Source organism: Primulina tabacum, chromosome 3 (assembly GCF_025594145.1).
Source record: "Primulina tabacum isolate GXHZ01 chromosome 3, ASM2559414v2, whole genome shotgun sequence".
Taxonomy (NCBI): domain Eukaryota; kingdom Viridiplantae; phylum Streptophyta; class Magnoliopsida; order Lamiales; family Gesneriaceae; genus Primulina; species Primulina tabacum.
Genome location: NC_134552.1, coordinates 10210816 through 10229514, shown reverse-complemented (window position 1 = coordinate 10229514; position 18699 = coordinate 10210816). Strand labels below are relative to the sequence as shown.

General features: G+C 33.1%; 3 protein-coding genes across 5 annotated transcripts; 1 reads left to right on the top strand and 2 right to left on the bottom strand.

Moving 5' to 3' along the window:
* Positions 1–6571: 6571 nt before the first annotated feature.
* On the top strand, positions 6572–7710 carry LOC142538953 (uncharacterized). The gene has a single exon (XM_075644251.1). It carries the CDS (start codon positions 6673–6675, stop codon positions 7402–7404), a length of 732 nt encoding a protein of 243 aa, XP_075500366.1. The 5' UTR covers positions 6572–6672; the 3' UTR covers positions 7405–7710.
* A 5296-nt stretch (positions 7711–13006) lies between these two features.
* LOC142538951 (transcription repressor OFP6-like) lies at positions 13007–13800 on the bottom strand. The gene has a single exon (XM_075644250.1). It carries the CDS (start codon positions 13722–13724, stop codon positions 13152–13154), a length of 573 nt encoding a protein of 190 aa, XP_075500365.1. The 5' UTR covers positions 13725–13800; the 3' UTR covers positions 13007–13151.
* A 427-nt stretch (positions 13801–14227) lies between these two features.
* On the bottom strand, positions 14228–17926 carry LOC142540139 (uncharacterized). Of its 3 annotated transcripts, none has more exons than XM_075646079.1 (12): positions 17797–17926; positions 17683–17703; positions 17465–17565; positions 17000–17057; positions 16825–16868; positions 16641–16721; positions 16340–16410; positions 15957–16067; positions 15537–15619; positions 15196–15412; positions 14980–15063; positions 14228–14412 (listed from the first exon to the last, which is right to left on the bottom strand). In XM_075646079.1, exons 1-12 carry the CDS (start codon positions 17822–17824, stop codon positions 14343–14345), a joined length of 969 nt encoding a protein of 322 aa, XP_075502194.1. In that variant the 5' UTR covers positions 17825–17926; the 3' UTR covers positions 14228–14342. The 3 variants fall into 3 exon arrangements, with proteins under 3 accessions (XP_075502194.1, XP_075502197.1, XP_075502196.1); XM_075646082.1 differs by having other exon boundaries at positions 17465–17579; positions 17797–17826; XM_075646081.1 differs by lacking the exon at positions 17683–17703 and having other exon boundaries at positions 17776–17910.
* Positions 17927–18699: the final 773 nt, after the last annotated feature.

Genomic DNA, 18699 nt, shown 5'->3' with positions numbered 1-18699 from the left:
ATTAATTTTGTTATTACAATCTAATATATAAATTTAATCAATGTTATTAAAATCATACCAAACATTAAATATAATATCATATATCTTATTTATCCTTAACTTATCCTTATATTATATATTAATGTTTATTCTATCATGTGTATCAAACTATGCCTAAAAATATACACCATATATGCGTGTGCTTCGATGTTTAGCATTTATTTAATTTTAAGCATAGCAAGGAAAGAACTCATAGATCAATGCCCTTTCGTTGCGATCATTTACATATCAAATTGCATTAATTCTCTGGAACCTAATTGTAATTATTGTGTAAAATATTGAAAAATAATATTTAAAATGTGTGTATTGAATATTTGAATGTTGAAAATAAGAGTTGTAAATATTGAAAATTAGTGTGTGATGATGTAGGTAATGATGTATTTTATTTTTGGATTATTTGTAAAGATTTCCTATAAATAGATCTCTCATTTGTGAAGAAAATCACAATTGAGTAGAGAGAAAAATATTATAAAGTGTGTAGTTTGGTAAATTTTGAGAGTTTGAGATTTTTACTTTTTACCATAAATTTTTACTTTTTCACAACACGTTATCAGCACGAAGCTCTAAAAGTCCTACATACTTTTCCAAGCTCCAAACAGAAGAAAAAGGTAACAAAATAATTATATTTATTTTACTGTTATTTATTTATTGTGTATTTATTTAATATACAATATAATGTTATTATTAGAAATAATAAAAATAAATTTTTCATAAACTTGTTATAAATCCTGGGAGGATGTTAAGACGACATCCCACACTCCCGGAAAGGGATACGACAAGTATAAAAGCCTATAAGATTTTTAAACAAAATAAATTATGACACTCATTATAATATTATGATATGATATACATAATTATTTAAACATGTCTAATATTATATATATCATATTATTACCATAAAATTATACAAATACATACCTTTATTTTTTTTGTACCCCAACGGTCATAAATGGTAAAAAACGGCTAGTTTTTGCCCTATAAATATGATCTCACAAACACATTCCATCACTCCAACTTTCTCTTCTTCTCTAAAAATTATTCATCATCAAATTTTTCGAAGAAAAAAAAAGATGGCTTTCTCAAGGATATTTTTAATTATTTTGGTTGTCATACTCACGAGTCTTGTATTTATCGGAGAATATCCTCCTCGTGCGTTTTCTTTATTTTTACAAATACTTGTACTTGTTGTTTATCCGTTACTTTGTATTGCAATAATTATTAACTAATAAAATGCATCGTAATTTTTTTTAGTACCACCATATCAAATTTAACAAAGCTCGAATTTGTTGCGCTCGACATCACGGGAAAGAATTATATGCCATGGACTCTAGATGTAGAAATGCATCTTGAGTCATTGGATCTAAGCGAGACCGTTAAAGAAAATGGCATATGCACGTCACAAGAAAAGGCAAGAGCCATGATATTTTTGCGTCGACATCTCGACGATGGATTGAAATGTGAATATCTGACTGAAAAAAATCCCATGGTTTTGTGGAAGGGATTAAAAGAAAGATTCGAACATATAAGAGGAGTTATACTTCCGACCGCCCGGGATGAATGGAATACATTGAGATTCCAAGACTTTAAAAAAGTCAGTGATTACAATTCGACGATGCATAGAATAATCTCGCAATTAAAATTTTGTGGACATGAGGTCACAGAATCTGAGATGCTTGAAAAAACATTTTCCACGTTTCATGCATCAAATATTACTCTACAGCAACAATATAGAGTACGTGGATTCGCGAGATATTCTGAACTCATCGCCTGTCTTCTTGTGGCGGAAAAAAACAACGAGCTATTAATGAGAAATCATCAGTCCCGACCCACTGGATCAACAGCATTTCCAGAAGTAAATGCTGTAAGTAAAAATGAATTTAAACCTGGAAACCAAAATCAAATTCAAAAACAAGGTTTTGGTCGAGGTCGAGGTCGTGGACGTGGACGTGGAATTGGCCGTGGTCGTGGTCAAGGCCGTGGTTTTGAAAATAATCGAGATAGTTATTTTTATAACTCATCTCAAAAGAACGTCCCAAACCATCTACAGAAAAGGCATCATGAGAATACAAGTGTTAATGAGAAGCACTCAAAAAGATATGAAAGTTCTTGTTACAGATGTGGTACTCCAGGACATTGGTCCAAAGTTTGTCGAGCCCATGAGTACCTTTGTAAACTTTATAAAGAATCATTAAAGGGGAAAGAAAAGGAGACCAACTTCACTGAACGCAGTGACCGTTTGAGTGATTCAACTCATTTTGATGCTGGTGATTTTATGAATGATTTCTCTGGAAATGATCAATATGTTGGTGGGATAGAAATGAACAATATTGATGCTGCAGATTTTCTCAACGATTTCTCTTAAAATGAACAATATAATGGTAGAATATAAATGTACAATAATCTATTTTTCATGTATTCATAAAATAATGTTTTATTGTATAATTATGATTTGTGTTATATTTAAATATATATTGCAAGTAATTTATTTCATTGCATATTTTTTTGAAGTTCAAATATGGAAAATGCTATGAGCAAAGCTGAAGTTTGCATACCCGATAGTAGTACAACGCACACTATCCTCCGAGATAAAAGATATTTCTTGGAACTAAAACCAACAAAAACAACGGTGAATACAATATCAGGTCCTGTAGACTTGATTAAAGGATGTGGTAAAGCACAATTTTTGTTACCTAATGGTACAAAATTTTTGATCAATGATGCTTTATATTCACCACAATCGAAAAGAAATTTGTTGAGTTTTAATGATATATATTCTCATGGGTATGATACTCAAACAATGAATGAAGGGAATGAGAAATATATGTGTCTTATCACATATAAATCAGGAAAGAAATATGTGATTGAAAAACTACCAATGCTCCCTACTGGATTGCATTATACACATATAAGTCCCATTGAATCAAACATGGTAGTTGATAATTCTTCGATATTAACCAATTGACATGATCGATTGGGACATCCTGGTTCAACAATGATGCGAAGAATTATAAAAAATACACATGTTCATCCACTGAAAGACCAGAAGATCTTTCAGAATAATAAATTTCAATGTAAAGCATGTTCTCTTGGAAAACTTATTATAAGACCATCACCAGTCAAAATCCAAACTTGAATCACCAATGTTTCTTGAACGTATTCAGGGTGATATTTGTGGACCAATCCATCCACCATGTGGACCATTCAGATATTTTATGGTATTGATTGATGCCTCCAGCAGATGGTCACATGTATGTTTATTATCAACTCGAAATGTTGCATTTGCAAGATTACTTGCTCAAATAATAAAATTGAGGAATCAATTTCCCGATTATACAATCAAGAAAATTAGACTTGATAATGCTGGTGAATTTACTTCCCAAACTTTCAATGATTATTGTATGTCTATGGGAATCATTGTTGAGCATCATGTTGCTCATGTACATACACAGAATGGATTGGCTGAATCATTGATTAAACGTCTGCAAATGATTGCTAGACCAATGATTATGAAAACAAAGCTCCCTATTTCTATATGGGGACATGCAATTTTACACGCTGCTTCATTAATTCGCATCAGACCAAGTGCATATCATAAATAATCCCCATTGCAGCTTGCATTTGGTAAAGAATCAGACATTTCTCATCTGAGAATTTTTGGATGTATGGTGTATGTGCCTATTGCACCACCGCAACGAAAGAAAATGGGACCTCAAAGAAAGGTTGGAATTTATATCGGTTATGATAGTCCATCAATCATTCGATATCTTGAACCTCAGACAGGCGACGTGTTCACAGCACGTTTTGCTGATTGTCATTTTAATGAGGAAATCTTCCCAATGTTAGGGGGGGAACAGAAACATACCGAAAAGGAAATTACATGGTATGTATCATCATTGTTACATCTGGATCCAAGAACAAAACAATGTGAAAAAGATGTACAACAAATTGTACACTTGCAAAGAATAGCAAATCAAATACCAGATGCATTTGCAGACACAAAAGGGGTAACTAAATCATATATACATGCTGCAAATGCCCCTGCTCGAATTGAAATTCCAAAGAAACAAATGGAAGATACTCATGATGTCATTAAACGCCTGAAGCGTGGAAGGCCAGTCGGTTCCAAGGATAAAAATCCTTGAAAAAGAAAATTCATAGAGAAACACGATGATCACAAAATAAAGAATGACGTTTCTGAAGAAACACATGATGATCACAAAATAGAGAATGGTGTTCCTGAAGAAACACATGATGATGAGAATCATGAAATCTCTATCAATTATATTAATACTGGAAAAATATGGAATCGAAAAGATATAGATGAAATTGATGATATATTTTCTTATAATGTGGCAATCGACATCATAAATGATAACGAAGATCATGAACCAAAATCTTTTGGTGAATGTAAAAATCGGCAGGATTGGATAAAATGGAAAGATGTCATCCAGGTTGAATTAAATTCGCTAAATAAACGTAATGTTTTTGGACCTATAGTCCTTATACCTGAAGGTGTAAAACCTGTTGGATACAAATGGGTTTTTATTCGAAAGCGAAATGAGAAAAATGAAATAGTAAGATATAAAGCTCGACTTGTTGCACAAGGTTTTTCTCAAAGGCCTGGAATTGATTATGAAGAAACGTATTCTCCTGTGATGGATGCAATTACGTTTCGGTATTTGATTAGCTTGGCGGTATCTGAAAATTTAGAAATGCGTCTTATGGATGTTGTTACAGCTTACTTATATGGATCACTTGATAGTAATATATATATGAAAATCCCTGAAGGATTTAAGATGCCTGAAGCACAAAGTTCAAAACCCAGGGAATGTTATTCTGTGAAATTACAAAGATCATTATATGGGTTAAAGCAATCAGGTCCAATGTGGTATAATCGACTAAGTGATCACTTGATGAAAAAGGGATATGTAAATAATTCAATATGCCCTTGTGTTTTCATTAAGAAAACAACATCCGGATGCGTAATTATTGCTGTATATGTTGATGATTTAAACATCATTGGAACGAATAAAGAAATTCAAGAAGTTGTGTCATACTTGAAGGAAGAATTTGAAATGAAGGATCTTGGAAAAACCAAGTATTGTCTGGGTTTACAAATTGAACAAAAAGAATGTGGAATGTTTGTTCACCAGACAAATTATACAGAAAAGATTCTTAAACGTTTTAATATGGATAAAGCAAATCCTTTAAGTACTCCAATGGTTGTTAGATCATTAAACATAGAAAAGAATCCATTCCGTCCATGTGAAGATGATGAAGATATTCTTGGTACAGAAGTACCATATCTAAGTGTCATCGGTGCCCTTATGTACCTTACAAATTGTACAAGGCCTGATATATCTTTTGCCGTGAATCTGTTGGCACGATTTAGCACATATCCAACAAAGAGACACTGGAACGGAATTAAACATATATTCCGTTATCTACGAGGAACGACAGACTTGGGATTTTTGTATTCAAAAGATGCTAATCCAAGTATAATTGGTTATGCTGATGCTGGATACTTATCTGATCCACACAAGGCACGTTCCCAAACTGGATATGTATTTACTCGTGGAGGCACTGCAATATCTTGGCGTTCTCAGAAACAAACGCTCGTAACAACTTCATCAAATCATGCCGAGATTATTGCACTACATGAAGCAAGTCGTGAATGTGTGTGGTTAAAATCAATGACCCAACATATCCAAATTTCATGCGGATTATCATCTGATGAGAAGCCTGTGATACTATATGAAGATAATGCTGCATGTGTTGCTCAAATGAAAGAAGGATACATAAAAAGCGACAGAACTAAACATATTCCTCCTAAGTTCTTCGCATTCACCAAGGAGCTTGAGAAGAATAGATGTATTGATGTTCATCACATTCAATCAAGTGAAAACTCATCAGATCTCTTCACAAAGGCACTTCCTACGTCAATATTCAGAAAGCACATATATAATACTGGGATGCGCAATCTACGAAATTTGTGAAGAATTGTTCATGTCAACATCAGAGAGAGTTTACGTGACTGCACTCTTTTCCCTTACTATGGTTTTTATCCCAATGGGTTTTTCCAAGTAAGGTTTTTAACGAGGCAGTACAAAAACACGTAATGAAGACATCATCGTATCATGATCATCATCACAAGGGGGAGTATTGGAATATAATATTTAAAATGTGTGTATTGAATATTTGAATGTTGAATATTTGAATGTTGAAAATAAGAGTTGTAAATATTGAAAATTAGTGTGTGATGATGTAGGTAATGATGTATTTTATTTTTGGATTATTTGTAAAGATTTCCTATAAATAGATCTCTCATTTGTGAAAAAAATCACAATTGAGTAGAGAGAAAAATATTATAAAGTGTGTAGTTTGGTAAATTTTGAGAGTTTGAGATTTTTACTTTTTACTATAAATTTTTACTTTTTCACAACATAAAATATTTATTTTTTAATACATTTTACATTCGAATATTGATGTCAAAATCTCCCGTTGGCGTTGAACCAACCCTGTCCAAGCTTTTAATGCATCGTACCAATAAAAGTGGAAAAAAAAAACGTTACACCAATCCTCCCAACCAGATTTCTCCCCTGGCTCACAAAACTTGGTAGAAAACCAGCCCAAATGAGCAAGAAAATGAAGCTGCCATTTACGCTCAAACCCACAGTAAACGCCGCCGCCGCCGCCTCTCCTTGGCTATGGCCAACCTGTGTAAACAACCCCAGAACCCACTCTTTCCGTTCCAACTCCGACGAAAGCAGTTACAAGATTACGAATTCAACCAGCTATCTCGAAGAGCATGATAGGAATAACATTGAATTTATCGACACCCCAGATTCATTTTTCAGCGCCACGGCCTATTTTAACTCAAATATTTCAATCATGGGTCAGCAGAATCCGAATGGCAATGATGCATCTGCAGCTACTGCGGTGGTTCAAGGTTTGAAGTCAAACAGGCTGTTCTTCAAACCTGGAGAGACGAGTTCCATACTGGAAGAAGCGAAAACCCGCGTCTTCCCACGTACGAAAAGTGTCAAAATCGTGGCTATGGATTCCAGGGACCCTTTGACAGATTTCAGGGTTTCAATGGAGGAAATGGTGGAAGTTTGTGGGTGGAAAGATGATTGGGATTGCTTGGAGGAGCTCTTGGCTTACTATCTGAGAGTAAATTGCAGAAGTAATCATGGTTATATCATCAGAGCGTTTGTGGATTTGCTGCTCCATCTTCGAAATCTTGCTGTTTCAGCTAGAGTTTCTTCAAATCCTGCAATCATCGATAAACGCTGCTTATCTTCTTCAAATGCTACTCACTGTTCTTTCACTTCTCATATGTCGGTTCCTTCTTCCACTTCATAATCAGCCAGCCCATGTTTGTCTTCCCTGGAAAATGAAGATTAGATTAATATTCAGGACAAAAAAATGTTTAAATCATTAGATAAATATATCGATTGTATTAGGAGAAAAAATATACTTTAAAATATTTAGTTTCAGAAAATTAGTGGCAGTTTATTTTGTTAACCCTCGTGTTTGATCTGGTATCGGAGTTAACAGTACTGTAGAAAAGGTGATTGGAGGAACTTGCTCGTCGGCATATATGAAATATGACGATGAAGAAGACAGTTGAAATTTCGACGGTTTTCCATAAATTAATGATATCTTTATTGAACTGTCTTAAGTTAAATACCGAGATTGCTACAGATATTTTGCCCATTTTATTTATTCAAAAAATTTAGAGTTTCTATTAAATTATCAATTTTTAACAACCCGGCTTAGTTGGCATTTGGCTGTCTCTTGTATCCATCTTATATTAAGAATTTGAGCAAAGTTTTTTGTGAGACGATCTCACGAATTTTTATTTGTGAGACGGATTAACTATACCGATATTCACAATAAAAAACAATACACTTAGCTTAAAAAGTAATATTTTTTCATGGATGATCCAAATAAGAGATATGTTTCACAATATACGACCTGTGAGACCGTCTTACACAAGTTTTTGCCTAAGAATTTTTTGATTTAATGATAAGCGTTTAGTCTTAACAAAATGATTGGAAATTTAAGACGAATGGATGAGCTATATAAAAGAAAAGAGTATAGTGATTAGGATTATAAGATTATGGAGTCTATGAAAAACTACATATGCATATATGTACACTTATTTATATCACAAAAATTTGTATTAGACGGTCTCCTGGGTTGTATTTTGTGTGACATATCTCTTATTTGATCATCCATGAAAAAATGTTATTGTGAATATTGATAGGATTGACCCGTCTCACATATAAATATTCGTGAGACCGTCTCACAAGAGACCTACTCTATTTATATTGCTCTATTAATCACACATAAAGATTTTGTATATTTCAATTATATATGTTAGTCGGGCTCAGCTACACTTTTTGTACAAACCAATTCGAGCGAATTTTTTCATTTTTTATGAGGTGAGAATAATAGTTGTTACATTTCGACATGCACTGGATAAATCTCGTACTAATACAATATTCTATAAATTATATTAATAATCTAAACAACATTAGATAAGTTTTATATGACAAGTTTGTGAAAAAGATGTTGGCAGAAGAACATACTCTTGACGACTGTCTAAAAGCTTATCTACTACACCAATTGGAATATCGATTAAGTGATGATACATTGAGTAATGCGTCCTTTTTCTTGTGTTGCCTGGTTTATTTTTAGCATAGAAAATTAAATGAAAATATCATTTCTAGGGGTGGGACGGTACGGTATACCGTACCAACTATGATATCGTATACCGTACCGTAAATATCGGTATGAAATTTTTCCATACCGATACCGATACCGAAAATTCGGTATACCGCATATTCGGTATACCGAACTTTCGATATGAAAAAGTTTATACCGGATACCGTACCGACACCGAAATTTTGTCGGTATACCGACATTTTTCATGTTTTCGGTATACCGAAATTTTTTCGGTATATCGAACTTAAATTTTAAAAAAAATAATAAAAAAAATTATTTTCGGTATTTCGGTATAATACCGAAAAAAATAATTTTGTACCGATACCGAAAATTTCGGTACGGTATCATACCATATCGAAAGTTTCGGTATATCGATAATTTCGGTATATTTTCGATACGGTATTTCGATATTTTTTCCGACTCGTAATCATTTCCCAAGGTTTTTTTTAGATCATTGGTAGCATTTAATAATGGGCCGAGGCCCTGGTCGCAATGGGCGTCAAAAGTATTCCAAACTATCTAATAATTTAACTCCAAAAAAAATGTTTATCTTAAAGACCATAATTCAGTGTCTGTTTCATACATAGACAACCAAACAAAGTTGTCCACAATTTTGTTGGGGCATCTTGTTTCTATGCTCGTCTCTCAATCTGGAATATTCCTTCCATATTTTATCTTTGATGTTTTGAACGAAGTCTATAATTTTCTTGATTCGTAATAATATTTATGATTTTTGTTAAAAAAAACACACAAAACGCATGTTTGAGGAATATATTTAGGAAATAAATATATACGTATATACCGAAACGTTCCATATCACAAATAATTTATTTATTATTATAAATGTTAACATTTTTTATTAGATGAATTGCAAGTTGATATAAATTTTTCAAAAAATGAAAATCCTAAGGAGAAACAGTTGCAACACTAATCAAGGCGTTTGAGTTGTTATGCAACTTAAAATATTTGAATTTTATAATTTGTTATTATTAAATTATTTGGAAACGTAACAGTTTCTACAATATTGATTGGAAATAACTAAAAATCATGTTGAATGACTAAAAACGAGCCGATTCTAAATTTAATTCGAAATATCCCCCAACATATAAATTAATCATTTAGCAAAACTTACGATAAAGTATGTGGATGTCTTTTTCTCCAAAGTCCATTGATTTTAAACTTTAATCATGAATTGTCCATACGTACTTTGATTTCCGTCCACATCTTTTCATACAAATGGGGCACAATTATATATATATATATATATATATATGAGTTACATTTAATTGTGAGATATCACAAATTAAGGTCGTTTCACGCTATTGGACAAGAATTAATGTGACAACGACAGATTAAATAATCTTGAGTTGAAAGCATTGCAATGAGACAATAATTGCATTACAAAAGTTAGCTGTAGTTACTTTTGAACAAATTCAATTGCATGAGCTCAAGAATATTAACTAGAAAAAAACATCGATTATTTGATGAACAAATTTCATTTTTTGTTATCATAAATTATGTATAAAATAGGGTTACAATATAAAAAAAAAAAAAAAAAACCAAGAAGATTTTTCTACGAGGAAAGTCCTTTTGTTTGTGGAAAAGGTTGGAGCAATGGGGGACGCTTGTTCCCGTATCTAAGCGAGCAGTGATAAATTTAAATGATTTTTGGTGTTTGACAAGAGTGGACAGATCAAAAGGTTTTACAACTCAATGGAGGCCTCAAATTTTGATGCTTTAAATCAAAACAATTCAACTCATTGGGAGAGAAATAAAAGGTGGCTTCGGTCCCTTGATTTTACTAATCTTTTGATTTTCAAGAATCTGTGTTTTATGTCCAATTTTTAGCCAAGAAGATGAGATTTCCCCTAATCTAATTTTACGATAAAAGATATCGATGTGATAAAGAACCATCATTTAGTACATAAAAATGACACTAAACAACCATACAATCTATCGTTAGAGTAGATGTCTTTTATGAGACGGTCTCACGAATCTTTATCTGTGAGACGGGTCAACCCTACCGATATTCACAATAAAGAGTAATACTCTTAGCATTAAAAGTAATAATTTTTCATGGATGACCCAAATAAGATATCTATCTCACAAAATACGATCCGTGAGACCGTCTCACACATGTTTTTGCCATATTGTTAAGAAGCATGTTTTGGTAAGTAGAGTTAAAAATTGGTTGACACTAGGTTTATAATACATATATGCACTATTTATATTTCTTATAACGTATATACATAATGAATATTGATAATAATAATAAAAAAAAAATCAATTTTCTAGCCTATTTCTGAAAAATATTGTTTTTATTTGTTAAAAAACTATTGATCCTTTTGTAACAAAAATTGGTCCCATGATATAATAATGCTGATCATAATTCTGCTATACAATTGCTCGGTGTTTTCTTTCGTAACATATAAAAAGATGTCTCCCACTGAGACAATACTCTAAAAATGTTCACATGGTTTCGGTCTTTTCTGTCTTCACCTCAACCAAATTTCAACCTTTTTAATGTAATAACACAATTCCTAGTTCGAGAAGGGAGCTGAAAATGGCCACGTACATTCTTGAAATGAATTATTAATATTATTGAGCACAAAGAACTTGCTCCTCCGCCACAAAATCGACCATTTTTTTTTACAATGTTCGATTTACGAATTATATTTGTTGATTCAAGAGTAGGAAATTTAGTTTATTTCTTGGATATGGAAAATATAAGAAGCTGATCAAGTGTGATAAAGATTAAACCCTGCCAAGCATTTAATTAGTGTTCATTGGACAGAAGCATCGTTGCAAGGCAGCAAGCAAAATATATTTCGCCCTTAATATTGGACAAGATCTAAACAGTAGACTCAGCCCAATTTTTTCATAGCAATTAAATATTTTCAATATCGAATAATTATCGATATTGCCTACATCTATGATCTTGACGAGTAATTGTTATTTGGTATTAGTAACCTCGACGGAGAGACAAAGTTGTATCCGACCAGGAACCAAGATAATTTGGTAGATGAGTGTTCATCATGAAAATATATGTAAACATCGACTGAAATCATGTCCGTCAATGCCTGGTAATCAATTGGCGCGAGTGAGTAAGTCTCTCCGAAAACGTGCATATAAAGTAAGGAACAAAGAATAAGTAACATATAAAAAAGAAAAAGAAGACGTAGTAATTTCATCCATTTAAATAAATTCCATATTTGCCTGTCCAAGGCTAGCTGAGTTATATAATTAAGACAAAAATTTGTGTGGGATAGTCTCACATGTTATGTTTTGTGAGACAGATATCTTATTTGGGTCATCCATGAAAAATTATTACTTTTTATGGTAAGAGTATTACTTTTTATTGTGAATATAGATAGAGTTGACTCATCTCACATATAAAAATTCGTCCGACTGTGGTACAAGATACCTATCCTATATCAATGAACTTATCAATAAGATGAATTAATTAATTGGTGCTCAAAAATTTTTGGGGTTGTGAGTGAAGTACTACTCAGACTGCTGCAGAACGGACAATTTCTTTTCTTATGAAATGATGATCGATCAGTAATTTAATGATCAGCCACTGTTACACCTATATATCACATCTCCACAATCAATTTCACTTCCCATTAATTAAAAAGTAAAGTACATAGCTTAATTTTAATTTCTTTACTAAAACTACACTTGAGAATTTGTTCTTTTTTTAAAAAAAAATATTCATAATCCCAAAAGATCAGTTAACTGAAACCGATCGATGTATGGTTTTATTTTTAACACCAACGTCGATTTTGATGAGAAATTTCATATATTTAAATATACATGCATGTATTATTAAATATTTGAAAATTTATGTAAACTTGAATTAATATAAAATTAAATTACCAAGAACAATCAAAGATATCACGGGTAAGAGAAAGGACAATTAATAAGTTGGCCATACAAGTCGTATCAATAGTAATTGCTTGTCTTATTAAATTGCATTAAAATGTACAGCAACTACACTACTTTTTTTTTTTTTTTTTGAATAAGAAACAATTACATTTTCAAACCCTAAATTAATTTTTCATATTCCAATGTTTAGACATGTATATCTTCTAAAAAAATAGAATTGATTTCAAATTACATAATTACCGATTATTTGCATAGATTTGTGGTTTTATTCAGTGAACTCCTGAGAAAATATTAACAGTTTTTAAATTAAATTAAAAGGAGTGAGTTTATAATAATGTTAGGGATAACTATAATTATAAAATTAGTTCTTAACGAGCAACTGATACATAGCAATATACATCGAACACAGTTACAGATAGTTTGCAATAATTCTAGATTCTAAATAATTTAGACGATTTCGTCGTGCATGCATGAAAATCTTTCATTAATATTTAATCTAGTCGAAATCGAAATTCAGGGGCATCACGTGACTTCCACGTCCCGTGCAAGTTTGGAGACGAAGAGGCATTCGGCCTGATAGAGTAAACCCCATTCCAGATCTCTGTGAAAGCTCTAACAATTATCCCGTGATAGTACGGTGAATTCAGCTGCAAGAAGCAGTTCAGAAGCTCTTTCAGGTCATCTTTAGCGTAAATCTGCTTCTCCAGGATCATCTGCAGCATGGAGTGGCGGAAATCAAGATATGGGTCGTCGGAATCTTTCTCCACCGCTACACTCTCACCGCCGATTCTGCCGAAGCCCTGAACAGCCTTCAGGCTCTTGATTTCTGAGTCGGTGTCGGAGGAGTAGAGTGACCGAGGGGTGTTGAAGACGGAGGAGAAGGTTGTGGTGGTGGTGCTCCATGAGCTGGGGGTGGCGCCGGAGCAGGAGGAGGAATTCTGTGGTCTACGGGTTTTTGGGTTTTGGTGGAGTATGGAGGAGATTTTGGGCCTTCTGCAGGTGCTGATGCAGCCTAAATCTACAGTGATTGAATTGAGAATGAAGTTTTTCTTGACTTTAGACATTGCAGTTATGAACAGAGGCGGAGGAAAATAAAAGATGGTTTTTTTGTTGTCTGTGTGAATATTAGGGGAGCCGAGGTGTGTGTGTGTGTGTGTGTGTGTGTGTGTGTGTGTGATGTGAGGGCCTATTTGTAGCAAGCTTTATTGATTATCATCTTGGACACAATTATTTGATTTTGTACCACATAGGTATATATATATATATAATAAGAAAAGACTTCTTCCATTTTTCAATCCGAAATTTGATACAATATAGATCACTCCAAAAGCCCTACTCCGGAAAGGTTATTACTTAAGAAACAAATTTGACTTGTTTTTAATTTGAAGAATTTTAAATATATTTTTTGAAACTCGTGTTTGCTTAAGCAGCCTTTAACCAACTTTAGCATCAAAACAGTACTTTTTTATTTCTCCAAAAAATACCTTTTTTAAAGAAATTTTTGATAAAAATAACTTTTTAAATCCAAATGCACACTCAAGTTTAGCTACGGTTTATTAATTAGACATAGTATATGATGATTTTTATTAATGACGAAATCGCATTTTAATCTTAAATAAATGCTAATACATATAAGTTTACAATTCTTGACATCGATATATGCTGTCCAATTTGTTTGGGCTTCAATCGGAACTTGGGCCACTAGCCAGAAGCGCATCGGTTACTGAGTCCAGGTCTTGGGGGAAAAACACCCTGCACATTAACCAATCCGTTTCAAAAAAATTACTTGTAATAATTCAACCATAATATGTTGAGAAAGCACAATTTGCAGTTGTGAAAAAAGAAATGAACTACGCTACTTCCAGATAAATTCTACACTATCTTTCAACCACAGCCTCCGTCATGTGAATCTTTGTATTTTACGAGAAAGCCACCCCATCCCCACCCTATGTTTCAAGGAATCAAAGGCTGAGATTTTACCATGTTATACTGGACGAAAAACACAAAACACTCCATGTCATATAGACTATGCCTAATGTTTAAGTGTCAAGATTTATGTTCCACAGTGATTGCTTCGACGAGGAATTGGACCCATGGCTTAGCATTTGTTAACAATTTTAGCATCGAAATTTCTGATAGTATTAAAATTTGTAGCTACTATAGATGGCTGGACAAGTTGAAAATTCTTGTAGTCAAGTGTAGCGTATACATTATGCTTTCAGAACAGAGCAGCGGCATCATCGTGATCAACCAATACTCTGATGAAAATGTTTAGCAATTTATTATACTCGTTTACAGAGGAAAACGAGAGTATGTGACCTGCAAGTGTTGTGGTACAAGGTTTTGCTCACTTGATCAATGTCCGAAAAACCTTTAACGCCAGCAACCACCTCAAGCACCTGCCTGGAAAAGTTAACAGTATTATTCGACATTGTGTGATTACAACAGAGACTGTTGAGGGAAAAATAAGTCTCTTGTACAAACGGGATAAGAACAGAATAAAATGCATGGGTATTTCAATGTCTTTCCACTCACCGTACTAAACATGGTTCATTGCGACCTTTGACAACACACTCGGGATCATACTTCTCCTTTTTCTTTGAAGGCCATAAAGATTTCACAAAATTAATTCCAGCGTGTGTATTTTTGATTTCACAGTAAGGAGAATCTGTTTCGATCATCATTCTTTCAAGAGGAATCGCCTTTACAACATTGAGATTCTCAGTAGTCTTCAAAGAGCATCCATTTACACCTTCAAAAGAAAGAATCAAATAAGATAAAAAAATAATTCTTAAAAAAAATCGATACTCAATACATTAAAAGATGCAGAGGGACATATCAAATTCAACCAAGAGCGGAATCAATATGGAATTCACCTAGAAATAGATTGTCAAATGAAAGAAGCTGATCACGATCTTCTGCACTGCCTGTAAAAGAATGAGCAACCCCAGAGCAGAAACTGCCAGGAATAATTTTTTAAAAAAGGGACAAAATGGATGAACTACAGATCTGGATTTGGCATTAAAAATTAAAATGCAGCAACTGCTTGGCATTTTCATACTTTTTAGTATAGCAACATGAAAAACATTAGAAGATTGATTGACACCAAGAGATAGAGGATAAGGTATTCTAAACATGAGAGTTTTTTCGAGCGTTCTCAACAAGTAAATGAAAAAAATATCTCGACAGACACCTTTTACTGATTACCATGACACTGAGGCGTCATTATTTGCATTTACTGTATTCTTAGCGGCGGAAATGTCTATTAACACGTTGCAGTCAGTTTTAAATCTTACTTATGTTTGTTTTGCTCAAGAATGCCACAGAAATCTTCAGCAGCAGCTCGCATGTGGAGAAACATTGGTAACTTTGTGGCATATGCTAATTGAAATTGCTTCTCAAAGTACCTGAATTTTACTATTTCAAAAACAGAAAGATTTGCCACTAGAAAAAGAATGATATGTACAAAATAGAGGTTTAAGAAACAATAAGATTATATATCACATGCACAAATAAAAACTCCCAAAGATTCACTACCACTTCTTTCAACTCAGACCTCCTAATGCAAGATCAGAGGAATAAAAAGAACAACATTAGAAAATTAAAAAAAAAAAAACAATAATAAGCAAGTTGTTCGAAAATTAGACCTCCAAATGCAAGATTAGAGGAAGGCACGTACTTCTTTTGAATTTCAGGCGGGCAAAAGTGAAGCCTATCATAATCCAATCCACATTCTCCAACTGCCACCACCTTGCTTGAAATTAAGTTGACAGCAAAGAAATGACCAACAACTTCTTCATTAATCATGACATGATTTAAAAATAGGAATGACTCATAGTGCTGATCAAATAATGTAGCACCAGTTGCAAAAAAGATCATAGGCTACCTCAAACTAGTAATTTAATTAAAGGCATGATTTTTATTTTTATTTTGTGAAAGATAGGAATGAAAATCTATTCACAGTGCTCGCATAAACATACTTTGCCTTTCTCAACTCCTTCTTTTGCCAAAGACAAAAGAGCCTCAAAATGCTTCTCTGCATCACCGCTGTCGTCAAATTCCTAATGGGAGGAATCCAAGATTAAATAATCTCAGGAAGATAAAATCTTATGATTATGAATATTTGGTTTGTATTGACACATAAATGCGGGTATAGAATCTCACATTACATCTTGTTGGATGCACACCAACAGTGCAGAAAAGTCTTGCTGTGATGAGAAGCATATTCACAATATAAGCAAGCATAGTATAACGAAGAGGAACTAGTTGACAATAGCAAAAATCAGCAACACCGTACTTATATAGTGTAAAGTTATAAAGTAGAATATGAAGAGCTGACCATCAGTTTCAGCGATAGCAAGAGCTTCCTTTGACTCCTCAAGGGATCCTCCAGTGACCTGAATCAGCAATCATAGAATCATACATTTTCAGAAAATCCAAGATGAAAACACAAGATTTGTCATTAGCTCTCCTGATTCAACTCTAAAATTTAAAAATCACTTCTCAAACAGAAAATGCAGTTGGACAGGACAAAAATACTTTGAAAGTGTCAGCATTAACGTGGCAGAAACTTTGATTTATAGATATACATACCACCACAGATTATAATTAAGCCGAAGATTTTCATTTCTCAAGCTTCGTTCGCTCAACATTTCTTTTGGATACCACTCAAACCGTTTAAATGCCAAATTTATCCCCCAAGAACTTGACTTCGACGATTCATTTGACATTTAACGCTCTTCCGCAACAAAACCAATTACAGAACAAAAGTGCATAAGATAAAATAATAGGCTGAAAAATATACAATAATCCGATTGACGCCAGCGTTCCAAGCCCTGCTGAGCACGGTGGAAATATCAGCTACGTGATAATGCTTCCCATTATACATTCCTCTGAACATACCATCTGCATTTATTCTTCTATGAATTTTATTACTAAAAAAAAATCAAGACTGCTTAAAGAGATTGATTAGAAAAGGAGAGAGAAAGACAAGAAAAGAAAAACGAAATCGCACATTTATACCTGTGAAATTGACGGCTATATCTGCAATCGAAACAAGCAGAAAAACAGCTGAATTGGATTAAAAAAAACGGATGTGAACAAAAATTGAAGAACAGAAATGGTGAAATTACTTGCCTATCATCTTCATGCTGCTGCTTGTCATGACCAATATGTTCAGAGAGAAGTGTTTGTGAAAATGTCCGCAAAAGGACAGGTTGGACGGAAGTAATCAGCGATTTTTCTTCTTTTTTAAAAAAATAATAATAATTCCTGAAGATGTCGCTAAGTCGTGTTTTATATTTAAGTACACGTTTTATGAAGTAAGCCAGTGCGACGAAACGAAATATTTATTTTTCCTAGGCTTATAATTTCTTAAAGGCGAAATGCTTTTTGCCATCTACTATATGCAATGTAAAAGATTATATTTATATATAAAAATAAATAAAAACAACTACTAATTTTGTTTCAAATGCAAGTCATAAACTCTCAAATCAGAATCAAAATATACTTAGTAAAACTTCGCAAATTTGATATTCCTCTTCGTTTTCCGTAGTTTATATAAAAGTCATATATACTAACAAATCTTTATTTTTTCTGATACAATAAAAATGGATGAATATTTGATCTCACTGGACCAAAGAAATTTTTGGCCAAGATCATTCATTTGATTCTTGATACTGTTTTATATATGTCAAAATATACATCTTGTAAATCTTTAGCTCACGTTGACTTGGTGGGGTAAGTGGTGCAAGGAAGCTCTCTTGTGAGACGATCTCACGAATCTTTATCTGTGAGACAGATCAACTCTACCTATATTCACAATAAAAAGATAATATTTTTAACATAAAAAGTAATACTTTTTCATGGATTACCCAAATAAGATATTTGTCTCAACAAATACGACTCGTGAGACCGTCTCACACAATGTTCTTGCCAAATTATTTTTTAAAAGTAATATTTTCTGGTCCTTCGTATTATTATTTTAAAAAGTATTATCTAAAAATGACTCAATTTACATAATATGTATTGAATGGACAA

Bases quoted from the DNA above. Each gene is read 5' to 3' on its own strand.
- LOC142538951 (XM_075644250.1), bottom strand. From the start codon at position 13,724: ATGTCTAAAGTCAAGAAAAACTTCATTCTCAATTCAATCACTGTAGAT.
- LOC142540139 (XM_075646079.1), bottom strand. From the start codon at position 17,824: ATGACAAGCAGCAGCATGAAGATGATAG. The intron at 17,058-17,464 runs GTATATTTTTCA...TTGCTGATTCAG, and splicing joins CTGGCGTCAATCGGATTATT to GTCACTGGAGGATCCCTTGA. The intron at 16,722-16,824 runs GTGAGATTCTAT...TCCTCCCATTAG, and splicing joins TGCATCCAACAAGATGTAAT to GAATTTGACGACAGCGGTGA.
- LOC142538953 (XM_075644251.1), top strand. From the start codon at position 6,673: ATGAGCAAGAAAATGAAGCTGCCATTTACGCTCAAACCCACAGTAAAC.